The sequence below is a fragment of the Echinops telfairi genome, unplaced genomic scaffold (assembly GCF_000313985.2).
Source record: "Echinops telfairi isolate 266 unplaced genomic scaffold, ASM31398v2 ScPeMD7_36;HRSCAF=134, whole genome shotgun sequence".
Classification (NCBI taxonomy): Eukaryota; Metazoa; Chordata; class Mammalia; order Afrosoricida; family Tenrecidae; genus Echinops; species Echinops telfairi.
Window position 1 is genome coordinate 576,933 of NW_022103934.1, and position 12,980 is coordinate 589,912.

Consider the following 12,980-nt stretch of genomic DNA (forward strand, 5'->3'; position numbering starts at 1 on the left):
CCATCGAGTCCGAGGCGACTCAGAGCGCTCCCCCGTGGGCTTCCGAGACTGCAACTGTCCACAGGAGGTCTTCCTCCCTCCGAGCTGCAGGTAGTTTTGAACTGCCGACCATGCGGATCGCAGCCCAACGCGTGTGACCATGCCACCAGCGGGGTCCCGGGAGTGCTCTTTCTGAACAAAAGGGGCTGGCGTGAACTTAGCACCTGGCTAGACTGTCGCATGCCGTGAAGCTACCTCTGGGAGGAGGAGGGGGCTGCAGACAAGTTCTCTCCCTGATGCACCAACGCCAGGGGCCTTCTCCAAGTGCACTCAGAGCAGCTGCTTCTGGAAGGATCTCTGGGACCGTAAACTCAAGGCAAAGGGGTCCACTCGGGAGGGAATGATGCCTCTTTTGTTGCAGTTGTGTTTTTATTCCAAAGAGGTCATCTGGATAGATTTTTCTCACAGGACACAGGATGATCGTGGGGACTTATCAGGGAGAAGTTTTGTCTTTTTTTTAACTGAAAGCTGCTTTGGTGAGAAAGAGGCCGGGAAGGTTACACCGATATACATCTATCAAATATATTTGTATATCAAATATATGTATATAGCAAATATATTTGTATATCAAATATATCTATATATTGAATATATTTATATATCAAATATATCGAATATATTTATATCAACTATATCTGTATATCAAATATATTTATATACCAAATATATATTTCAAATATATTTATATATCAAATATATATCAAATATATTTGTATATCAAATATAACTGTATATCAAATAATTATCAAATATATGTATATACCAAATATATATTTCAAATATATTTATATATTAAATATGTTTTGCCTCCACCAGGCAAAGCACCTGCTCGTTTCTTCAAAGAGAGCAAGGGTACCCTCCTAGAACATTTACTGGGCAGACTGACTCCGTCCAGCCTGCAGCCCTGACCTAGTCCTTTCAAGCTTCTTAGTTCTCTAGAAGGCATGTAATAAGCACCCACTACACAAAGTAGCACCAGCATGCTTTGTTTGGTCCCTCGAGAACGTCCCAACAGCCATCTGACAGGTATCGATCAAAGAGCACAGAATTCTTCCGGGAAAGGCAAAGCAGAAAAGACAGCTCCCTGCCCTCAGGCCCCTTCTACTCCTAGTGCCCCTCTAGGGCAGGGTTGAGCTGCCCCTGTGGGTTTCTGAGCCTGTAACTCTTTCCAGAATAGAAAGTCTCCTCTTTCTCCAGCAGACGGGCTGGTGGTTTTGAACTGCTGACCTTGTGATTGGCAGCCCAGCAGCATTACCCACGATCATCCAGTGAGAGAGGAGGAACCACCGCCTTCACAAGACATGGACCCGGAAGGCCGGCGTGGGTGGAGAAATCACAGCTTCCCGTTGGGAGACTTGTGTTTCCTTAAAGCTTTCAAAGAGTTTGCAGCAATGCTTTTGGATTTACCACCCAGGGTATTTTCTCACATTCTCCCGACAATCCCAAGAGACGGGGGCTAGTCTTCTCTGGTGCACAGGTGAGGAAGCTGAGGCTCAAAGAGATGAGGTGAGCAGACACCCACGGACAGCGAGGCCTGAGCTGCCCTTTCTGTGGTGACCCGGGTCCTCTTTCCTAGGCCTCTGGTGCTTCTCGCTTCTACAATCTTGAGCTGTCACAAGCATGCTGTTGCTACTTTGTGTAGTGGGTGCTTATTACATGCCTCCTGGGTGCCCGGGGCTGGGCGGTAGGAGCTGGGCAGGAAACCAAACAGAGCCTCTGCCTGCTCGAAGTTGGGGGTGGGGGGCATTCACGACGGGGAAAATGGGGCCCCAGAATCTTGAGTCACACCGAGGCTCCTGGGAAGGGATGGCATGGAGGTGGGGGTGGGCTTTTTTAGAGGGGGGCCAGGCATAGCCTTCCTGAGGAAATGGCCAGACTGGGGCATGACGAGCCTTCCAGGCGGAGGGAGGAGCGTGTGCAAATGGCCTGGGGAGAGGGGGTGCCCCGTGTGTCTGAGGCCAGAGTGGCTGCAGTGGGGCTTCAGCGAGGTGATGGACAGGTTGTTCTGGGGCCCCCTTGTGCGTCTGGGAGACCCTGGCCTGGGACCCACCCTGAGTGATTCTTCCCGAAGGAACCGTCCAGAATCTGTCAAAGGGATGAACGAATGAATGATTCTGACTCCTTCCCTCAGAGAAACCCGAGAGCTCCAGGCAGCAGCCGTCAGTGAGAGGGGGGTTTGAAACCCAGTTCCCTTGCTCCCTAGCCATGGGCTTTCTCCGTGCCTCAGTTGCCTAGGTCATATGGCAGAGAGAACCGTCCGCACCTAGGAGGATGAAACACGGCCTCGTGACGTGACTGGCACCAGGTCGGGGACCCAGGGCAGGCTCAGTCCCCTGTGGTGGCTGTTGTGTCATTATGAAATCAGTCGTTCTAATGCCCCTCCTCTCTCTCTCTCTCTGCGGACTTGTAGGCCTGCAGCCACTGTCCAGCTCTGTCAGAGCCCCGTGACCTTGAACCAGCCCCATCCCTTCCCTAAGCCTCAATTTCCCAATCTGTGGAAGGGGGATCTTAACATGAAACTCCCCAAAACCCTGCTGTCCAAACAAGACTCAACAACCCAAACGGGCCTGGCTGTTGGTGTCTCCCTCGATCCCTGCTGGGCTCCCCAGGAAAGAAGGTCATTTTTGATCAGTCACCAAACCCCGGAGGGCCCTGAGGGGGCACACAAGCCATGTGCTGAGTTACCTTCTGGTGGATGACCTGTCTGGACACGCTGTGGCCATCACAGGCTGTAGCCCCAGCGGACTTACAGCAGCTCCGGGGGTAGACGCGGCCGGTCATGGTCTCAAAGGAGGAGCCCACAAAATCCGTGTAGTTATTCACCCCACAGCACCGGAGCTGGAGGAAGAGAGCCAATGCTCACAGTTGTCCTCTCACACGATTGAGTGACAGCCGCCCGGTCCCCATGGCTACCGTGGCGGGGGCAGCCGCAGCGCTGCAGGACCTGAGAAATACTGCTCCTCTTGGTGGTCCGGTGGCCCCCTCCCTGGGGTCAAAGCTGAACTCCTAACCATCCCTGGGGGCCCCCAGGGGTTGGGCCCTCTGCCCTCACTACCTCCCTGCCCTTAGGTCACCTCATGCTTGCCCTTTCTCATTCTGGAATGTTCTGCAGTCAGAGAGCTCTCTGACTGACTCCCTTCCTCGCTTCCTGCAGGTTTCTGCTCAAATGTGCCTCTCCAGAAAGGCCTGCCCTGGCCCCTCTTTCTACATGAGCCACACCCTGGTCTCAGTCCGTCTGGGGGAAGGTATGCGGCAGTAGCAAACATCCCCTGGGCCTCGGCAGCTGCCATCTCACACCCTGCAGGCCCGCCGGGACTTGGCAGGGCAAGTGGGCTCATCAAAGTCACTCCGGTCCCCTGGGTGGACGGAGCTGTCACCCTCCAGGGCAGCGGTTCTCAACCTGTGGGTTGCGACCCCTTTGGGAGTTGAACGACCCTTTCACAGGGGTCGCCCGATTCATCACAGTAGCAAAATGACAGTGATGAAGTAGCAAGGAAATTAATTTTATGGTTGGGGGTCACCACCACCTGAGGGACTGGACTTAAAGGGTGGCGGCTTGAGGAAGGTTGAGAACCACTGCTCTAGAATGTTCCTGTGGCTGAGGCAAAAGAGAAGGCTCTGGAGGCTCTGCCTGGTCACACACAGCTCGTTGACTTGTCACGAGACCCCAGGTAAGGAGCCCCAAACTAAAGCCAAACATTTCCACGGGGTCTATTCTGACTCCTGGCTGCCTGACAGGACAGGGTAGACCTGCCCCTGTGGGTTTCCAAGACGGTACCTCGTCTTTCTCCCAGCTAACCAGAAGTGGGGCAGTAAAGTCATCCTCATCGAAAACAGAAATCCAAACTTATCGCCAGGGAGTTCATTCCAACCACCACATTGGCTTTCCAAGACCAAGACCTGTGGCAGACGACGGCCACAACTTTCTCCGGCAGTGCACCTGATGAGTTCCGCTCACCAGTCGCTCAGTACCACTACTTAATGGCATCCTACTGTGTGCTAGAACTAGTTGGCTAACAGCCCTTCCAGGCACATGTCTTTCTTTATGGCAGACATCGCCCCTGACACCAGTGACTGATTGGTCTCATGTCCATCTCCCCACCTTGGGCATCCACCACCCAAGAGAGCAGGGGTTTTGTTGTTTGGGGCTGGGGACACAGCCCCCTTCACTGCCACTGCGTCATGACTCCTAGTCTCAGGACAGAGCCGAGTGGAACTGCCTGTGGGTCTCTGAGGCCTCAGAAAGGCTCGTTTTTCTTCTGCTTGTTTTTCTTCTGAGGATCAGCTAGTAGGTTTGAACAGCTGACCTTGTGGTTGGCAGTCCAAGTCACAACCCACTTTGCCACCAGGGCAGGCAGTAAGCCCAAACTCACAGGGACCCTATAGGCCAGGGAAGTACTGGCCCCTGTGGGTTTCTGAGAAGTAACCCTTTATGGGAGTAGAAAGCCTCATCCTTCCCCTGATGATGGGCTGGTGGCTTCAAACTACTGACCCTGCGGTTAGCGGCCTGATGCGTAACCATTACGCCGCCAGGGCTCCTGGGACATGCAGTAGGAGTTCGGCATTTATTCACTGAAGGGCTGTGAGAATGCGTGGTGGGTGCGTGATCCACCAGCTGGGGCACGAGCAGCCAAGCCCAGGACGTGGGCCAGCCCACGTCGAGTGGCCGCCTGCCCATCCTGAGCTCGATGCCACAGGCCGAGATTCCAATCTGAACGTGCTCAGAATCCAGCAGGAGCTCTCTCCCGCTGGGCCCTTTCTGTTACCCACCCACCCCAAGGCCCGAGGCATCTCACCTTGGCCATGACCAAGTTCCATCCTGCGGAATAGTCGTCCGGCTCGTTGTAACCTTTGTAATGCTCCCTCAGGGTCGCCAGGGTGTGCTCCAAGGCCAGGTCATTCACCTCAAGGAAGCACAGGGGCAAGTTCAAGGACACCTCCCTGACAAAGGTGACTCTTCGAGGGAGAGCTGGGACCACAGGGCATCCCTTCTGCTTCCGCCCCCTTCCCTACTCTCAGCCCCCTGGGTCCAGGTGAGGGGGCAGAACAGACCCCACCCTGGGTCCAGGGAAGGGAGGACAGACCCCGGCCACCAATGCAGGGCTGATGGTGGGTCCCCAGCCAGTGCCTCTGGTCGCCCCGCACCCCCACCCCCACACGGGTTTGAATCATCTGCTCTTTGGAATCGCCCACACACGTCGGCTGCACCCACGGTGGGGGTGTAACTTGATTAAAGAATTGAATATCATCTTTGGCAAGCCAAGTGCTCTGCACATAAAGGGAAATTTTCATTATTTTGGTCTTTCAATAAAGGTTTGAAATTCACCCCTCCCACCCCTTTTTTTTGGTGGTGGTGGGGGCTTCTCTCTCCCAAAGAGGTGATCGCGTCCCGTGGTTTGGCAAGGAGCACGAACACAGACGGACGGACCATGAAGTCTCCCTCCCACTGTTGTCTCCCAGGCAGGACAGTCCCTCCCACTCCCCGGCAACACTGTCACCACTTCCTGTGTCCCCAGAAGAGACAGTCTGTGTGTGTCACAGCAAAGCCTGGTTGCTGTCTTTTTCCCTTCCTGGTCTCATCCTCGAATCGTTCTGCATGTGTGTTGAGGGGGCTGGGGGGCTGGGTGGTGCCACCAGTCCCTGCGCTTGGCTGCTCGGGAAAGGCTGATGGTGCGACTGGAGCTAGGGGTGCTGGAAGCAAGGCCCGGTACACACGACTTCTGGGAAATCAGTCTCGGAGAGCCCAAGGGAGCACCCATCCTCCCACGGACACGGGTTGGGGGCAACTCAGTGGCAGCCCGGTTTGTACGTCGGGGGACACCTTGCTCATGTTGCTTCTTGGCGGTAGCCGATGGTGTTGGCGACCCTGTGTGTTGGTGGCCCGCTTCTGTGCATGCTGCCCGGCTTCCACCTGCAGCGTCTGGGCCCTAGTGTGCACTGGGAACAGCCCTTAACCAGCGGCTGCTGGGGATGGTGGACCAGCCCCCCAGCCCCCTGGCCCGTCAGGTGGGATGAGTGAGGTGCGGGTCCCTTGCTGCAGACCAGAGGTCCCCAGAGGACTCAGCCGGGTGGCGTGCCTCACTCCCGGTCTCCCTTACAAACACATCCTGCCCCCACCCCCCATCCACCAAGGGCCCCCCGAATTCTGATCTGTGCCCAGGGCTCCATCCTAGGGTCCAGTCCACTGCAATCGCAGGCATCCCTTCTTCCTAACTTCCATTGTGTCGCCACCAATCTGCCCCCAGACTGCTTCTGGTCCCTCGTCCCCACAGACCACGCCACCAGGCCCACCCCGGGGTGACTGTCTTCGTGAGCGCGTGTGCACGCCTGTGGGTGCGTACCTGCGTGCCGCATCCTTGGGACAGAGCTTCCAGGCTCTTGTCACGTGATCGGGGTTTGCCAAGCGGCCCCCCTCGAGGGGCTCCTTTCCCAATCACACGCCCACCTGTAACTTTCCCTCCACACCAAACCCAGGACAAACCGCTGGCTGTCAACTGGCCACCCCGACTCCTGGCGGGCACCCCCGCCCCCAGCGAGCATCCAAGTGGAAAGCGCCCCGCAGGATTTTCCGAAGCTCCTTTTGGGAATTTGATCGCCGGGCCTTTCTTTCAAGGCGCCCCGAGGTGGCCTCAAACCACCAGCCTGCGGGTTAGTAACTGAGCGAGGTAGGCACCTGTGCCCCCCACACCTCCCCCGGACTGGATTTACCCCCTGGAGTCGCTGAGTCCTTTGGGGGTGGGGGGTGTCCGGGCATCGGCGCCTGCCCTGGCGGGAGGGGAGGGCAGTGGCCACTAGGGCCGAGGGGAGCAGCTGCCCGGTACTTACGATGGGGAAGATCGCAAGGACCACTGTGGCCACGGTGACTTCGACGAGGGCGACGAGCAGCAGGGACAGGAAGCACTGGGAACACAGAAGGGGGGGCGGGTGTGGGAGACAGGTGATTCCCAGGTTGTCCCCCCGTAAGAAGGGGGAACTGATGGACACACAACCCCATGCACCCCTCCAGGGGAAAGAACACGGAAACCATGGGGACAGTGGTCGGTGTGAGACATGCGAATAATTTAGAATCTATCAAGGGGAGAGGGGGGCAAAAGGAGGAGCTGATACCAAGGGCTCGGTAGACTGCAGCTGTCTAGAAAAGAGAGATGCCAACATATGTACAAATACGCGCGATACCATGGATATATGGATTGTACTGAGCACTGTAAGAGCGCTCAATAAAACGATTTAAAAAAGAAAAAGATTCTCTCCCTGAGGGTTATCAGCCATCTAGAGCAATCAGACCCTATAATCTGTCCCACCCTCCGTGGGGCCCACTCCCTGCTGATAAGGACAGTGATTGTTCCCCTGAAGGAGCGCCCAGAGACAAGGTCCAGCCCACTCAGGAGGACCAGGGTCAGGCTGCCGTCTTGACCCTAGGCTCCGCCCATCCTGTCGCATGTGTACCCTTAAGGCCTCCCCTTCCTAGTGTGTGCACACCCCTAGATCGTTTCCTCCCCCTTCCACCCCCGTTGCACATATGCCTCGTGTTCAACCCTTTACTGTTACGCGTGTGGTCGCCTGTAACCAGGGAGCTAAGCGTGTATAAGCCGTGATTGGAAATACAGTCACGCTCTCTGCATGGACCTGGCTCCTGAAGCCATGGCGGTCCCGGAGGTGAGCACTTGCACACTTCATCCTGTCTGACATCCCTTCATCTCACCCTCAACGACACAACCACCCCTTGGACCCGTTCCGTTGTGGGGGCTGGCACTGCACAGGCAGGGGACAGATGACTGTGTCCCCTCCCTGGCCCTGAGTCACACAGGGCAGGGCACTGCCCCCAGGCCACCTGAGCTGCTTGGTGAGAAGAACGCATGCCGACTGCCAGGGGGCCTGGTCGCTTTTATTTCTTTCAAGTGTCCCTTTCCTGAATGGGGGGAGGGCCAGGGAGCTGGCCAGGGGACACCTTTAGGACTGACCTTGCCTTTCATGGCCAGCATCATCTCCAGGGTGCAGTAGGGGCAGTGTGTGCAGAGGGCAGGGCTCAGGAAGAGGCTGGGTGGAGGAGGAGCCAAATCTAAACCACACGGTCTGCCACCCAGTGGATTCCATCTCCTATCGAGGGAGACCCCGTAAGACGGGGAGAACTCCCCTGAGGGTTTCCGAGAATCACTCTTGACGAGAGTCGAACATCTGTCTGATGGTTTCAAACTGCTGGCCTTGCAGTTAGCAGCCCAACATGAAACCACTGCCCTGTCAGGGCTCCTGGGAGGGGGAGCAGGAGGAGAGACTCCCACACACCAATGGGCTTGGTCCCCAGAGGCCTGAGGCCGGGACCTCTGGCCAGTGCAAGCCAAGGGCATCAGATCTGTTTCCTGAGAGATTCCGCGCGCAGGCGGGGAAATCCGGCAAGCAGAGGGATGGTCTTGAAGTTCCCTACCACTGAGAAAGCGCTGCCCTCCTGGGCCTCAGTTTCCCCCTGTGTATGCTGCAGGGTCCACCACGCCTCTTGGAGGCTGTGCCGCTGGTGTTTTGAGTACCCGCAGGCTCACCCACGGTGGACAGGTCTCCTAACTAAGGTACCCTGGGGGTGTAGCTGGCGAAGCGTTGGGGGAGCCGCCAGCCACTCTGTGGGAAACAGTCAGGCCTTCTACTTCTGTCAAGAGCTACAGTCTCAGAAATGCGGGGGCTGTTTCACCTGCCCCGTAGGGTCTCTGAGTCCGAATCAACTTGATGGCAGTGAGCTTCTGTTTGGTTTGGGGCTTTCCTGACTAAGGCAGACTAGAAAGAAGGACCCGGGGTTGTACTTCCCATAAAGACCAGCCGGGGGACACAGCAGCGGACTCTCGTTTGAGATCGTGCTGGAAGATAGACCCCGTGGGTGGGAATGACACTGTGGTCATGACAATGAACTAACCCCGCGGCCATCAAGCCATCCTGACTCACGCGACCCTCCGGGGGGCCTGGGGGCTGTAAATCTTTATGGGAGCACCCAGCCTCAACTTCCTCCTGCAGAGGACGGGTGGCTTCGAACCACCCGCCTTTCGGCCCGCAGCCCACCACTTAGCCAGCGCCACCAGGCTCCTTCATGAAATTACAGCAACAAAACAAAAAAAAAATTACAAAAACAAAACCAGCAAACAAACCCAAACACCAAAATCACTGCCAGCAGGTTGCTTCCGACTCCTAAGGGTCCCACAAGACAGGGTAGAACTGCCCCCGGCAGGGTTGGTCCTGAGACGGTGACCCTTGGGGAGGAGAAAACCTCGTTTTGCTCCAGAAGGGCGGGTGGTGGTTCTGAACTGCTGACCTCACAGTTAGCAGCCCAATGGATAGCCGCGACGCCACCAGGGCTCCAGATGATGTGTGAGGGTGGCACGGGGCCCGGCAGGGTTTCATTCTGTTGTACGTACAGCCCTTAACAGCAACAGTGGTGGTGGGGCCAGCTTGGGGTGGGGGTGGGGGGTCTTCTCCAGATCACAGGGGCCAAAGCAAGGTCAGCCCTCCACCCCCTTTTCATCCATTCCCATCCAGGCAGCTGCTGTACTGTTATTAAAATCAGATCCTCAAGGCTCCTGCTGTTCACAGAACAAAACTCCGAGTCCCCACACGTGGGAACAACCCACAGCCCACCAGGGCAAACATCCGCGGCTCAGCAGTTAGCAGCTGTGGGACCCCAGGCAAGTGGCTCACGTATCAAATTGTGAGACGCCGGCAGGTGCTGTCAACCCCACCTTCAGATCTCTTCGGAACCCACCTATTCCTCCTGGGTCTGGTCCATCATCTCCCACTTGGGCCAGTGCAGCCCCTTGGCCCTCATCCTGGCTCCTACCCAGGTCTCCCACCACCTCCAGAGGGCACCCGTGCACGCTGGAGTTGGGTCACAGCTCTATTCCGTTCACAGCCCTCCAGGGCTCCCAACACCATCAAAGGCGCCTTGCTTTTCTGAGTGAGGTCTCATCTATCGTGGGGGAAAGCAGATGGACTCAGCCGGTGGATTGGGTGTGGGGCGTGAGGGAGAAGGGCCCTGGATGATTCCAAGTCGACAAAGGGATAGGATAGTCTGCATCCTCTTGAGGGTGAAATGAACGAGAGCGACACAAAGGCCACTCTTTGGGGAAGTCATACAGAAAGCACATGAGGGGCTGGAACTTGGTAGACGAGGAGGATGGCCCGGTGTGATTTTGCTCATCAAGATTGCCGGTGCTCTGGGAGGGCTCGGGTGAGGCTCTCCCTGAATTCTTGGGGAAAGTGCAATTTTGCAGTCAAGCAGCAAGACACAAAAGATGCTAGAGACAGACGGAGGCTGGGGATCGGCTAATCCACTCCAAGAACCAGGTTCTAAGGGGGCATCTGTTGGCGGTGTTGCTAGATGCCCTCCATTCGTTTCTGAGTCAAATACTGCCTCGCCCTGCGCCAGCCTCACAATACCTGTCCACCTTGAGCTCACGGATACAGCCACTACAGCCCTCTCCTAAGGTAGGTCCTGGGATGAACGGGAAAGGAGGACCCCCAACACATCACCACTGGTCCGGTAGGCGCAATTACAGCGACAATAAGTAACGATTACAGTGAAGTCATGGAGCGCATGAGAGATAGACGAGAGATTGAAGTCATGGAGTCAGACTCGATTCATGGTGGCATGCTCACCACAGCCCTGCTTGGTGGTCCTCGTGGGGAGACCCCGGGAGCGAGAGCAGGAGAGCTGGACTTTATTGCTAACCAAGGGTCATGACTACTTAGGGGGTCATGAATACAAGTAACCACACGTCACAGGAAGGGGCAGCACAACGGGCATACACATCATAGGAAGGGGATGTACGGTAGGCATGAGCCTGGCAGGAAGGGGATGAGCTAGGGTGTGCCCATAGGAAGGGGGAGACTAGAGGTATACATGTAACAAGATGGGCGGACCCTAGATTCATGATGGCGGCCTAACCTTGGTCAGCCTTGGGTGGGCTTGGCCTCTCAGGGGTCTCCTACAAGGAAACAGTCAACTACTATCCTTATCAGAAGGGAGTGGGTCCTACTTGTTGTGGGATAAACAGTGGTGACTGCTTGCTCTCGATGGCTGATAACCCTTGGGGAGAATGACTAACCCCTGACCTACTTCTGTTGACCTCCAAGTGTATAGTTATTCGCCATGTGTAGCAAGCAGCTAAGTTTGGGATATATTTGGGGGAGACAACTTGGGAGAAATCTTTCTGTTTCCCACACTGGGAGCCTCCTCCTCTCTCTCCGCCTTTCCCTCCCTGCTGGTGGGCCACTCTGAGATCCGCTAGGTCCACGGTCATTGGATCTACACAACTTTGCACCCACAACCTGGATCGTCCGGCATTCTGCATCACGGCTTGTGACTGCGTGAGTCCGAAGAGGGACTTGTGGGCTCCTATTGGATTTATGGACCTGAGTTGGTCTGGGCTGGGCTGGTCTCTGGAGTCACCATTCGCTCTTGATCTAAAGCTCTCTACATCTAGGTGCGTCACTGAATTTGTTTTTCTAGGTCCACCCAACCGAACACCAGCAATGATGTGACTTTGAGGACTGAGGCACACATGACCCAAACCACGGTATTTCCCATTGTCCCGTGGGCACGTGAAGAATGGCCACCGAAGAGGGACGACAGAAGAAGAGTCGATGGACAGAAGAAGAGTCGATGCCTTTGAATCGCGGGCTGGAGAATGTTGAAAGGCTGGTGGACCGCTTAGAGGACAAATCGATCTGCCTTGGAAGCACAGCCAGAAGGCTCCTTCGAGGCAAGGACGCAAGGCTTCATCTCCCATACTTTGGACAGGCCAGGAGAAGCCAGTCCCCGGAGGACATCCGCTTGGTGATGTGGAGGGGCAATGAAATAGAAGGGCCCCCAACGAGCTGGAGGGACAGCAAGGGGTTCAAGCCCAGGCACAGTTGTGAAGATGGTTCAGGACCAGGTGGTATTCTGTTCTGTTGTGCAGGGGGTGGCTAGAGGCCAGACACACCGTGGTCCCTAGCAACAACAAGGGCAGGGTTGCCCGTGAGCGGGGAGGCTCCGGGGGCTGTATGTCGATCAGACTTACAAATAAGAGAATCCCTCGGTGCTCTTTAGTAGCTCCATACCACCCAGCCAAGCCGAGCGGCACCGTGCCACACCCCATGGCCAAACTCAGGCAGCCGATGTGCAGCAGGTGCACGGAGGACAACCCCAGGACCCTCGTCAGGGCAGCCTTCCCATTCATCCAGGTGCCTAGGCCGATGAGGAGCACGCCAGACATCTGAGGACAGAAACCAGGAAGGGGAGAAACAGTCAGTCAGCGGCACGCAGATGGACCGCTCGAAGGGGGCGGGGCATCATGCCAATCAAGCCAGCCCGAGCTTCCAGAGGATAATAAATACCCAGAGTTGGTGAGGATGTGGAAAAACATTCACACCCATCGCCACAAGGCAACAGCGGTATTAGCGTTGGGCTCCGGGAGGGGCGGGAGGAGCGGCCAGTGGGTGGGAAAGCATCCTTTATACTAAGCCTTTAAAACCCTGGGGAATTTTACCTTTTACAGGAAACCCTTTCCTGGGAAACTCCATTGCTAGGAAATGATCCTACAGAAAATAAGCATGCGTGAGCCGCCGGAGCAGGCTGTCCAGGGCTGTTTGGGAGACCAGAATGGAGGCGATCACCACTATAGAGCGGGTGGGCAGTCCACGGCAAGTCCAGGCAAGAGGAGGCTAGGCAGTTATTTAAAAATGCTTGTTGTGGTGGACGTGGCCAACCGCGACAGTGATTGTCTACAACCACAACTAGAGAGACGAGGTGAACCGGGTCCGGAGGATAATCCCAGAACCCTGTGCCTCAGAGGGAAGGGCCGGGAAGAGGATTTAATACCAGGTACAAACTGGTGCCACCTGGAACTCAACCCAGTTATAGGTGACATAGCGGGTTACGGTGGCGCTACTAACCGCAAGGTCAGCGGTTCAAAACCACCAGC

General features: G+C 56.1%; 1 protein-coding gene across 2 annotated transcripts in view; it reads right to left on the bottom strand.

The window, feature by feature from the left end:
* Window positions 1-12,980, bottom strand: part of TSPAN16 (tetraspanin 16) — a 23,438-nt gene that overhangs the window by 6,618 nt on the left and 3,840 nt on the right. Inside the window, exons 2-5 of one of the 2 annotated variants that reach the window (XM_004716825.2) lie at window positions 12,078-12,272; window positions 6,865-6,939; window positions 4,836-4,943; window positions 2,725-2,877 (exon numbers count right to left, since the gene is read on the bottom strand). In XM_004716825.2, coding sequence (XP_004716882.1) covers window positions 2,725-2,877; window positions 4,836-4,943; window positions 6,865-6,939; window positions 12,078-12,272 — 531 coding nt within the window. The remainder of the gene's footprint in view (window positions 1-2,724; window positions 2,878-4,835; window positions 4,944-6,864; window positions 6,940-12,077; window positions 12,273-12,980) is intronic. The other variant, XM_013008383.2, reaches the window with a different exon arrangement.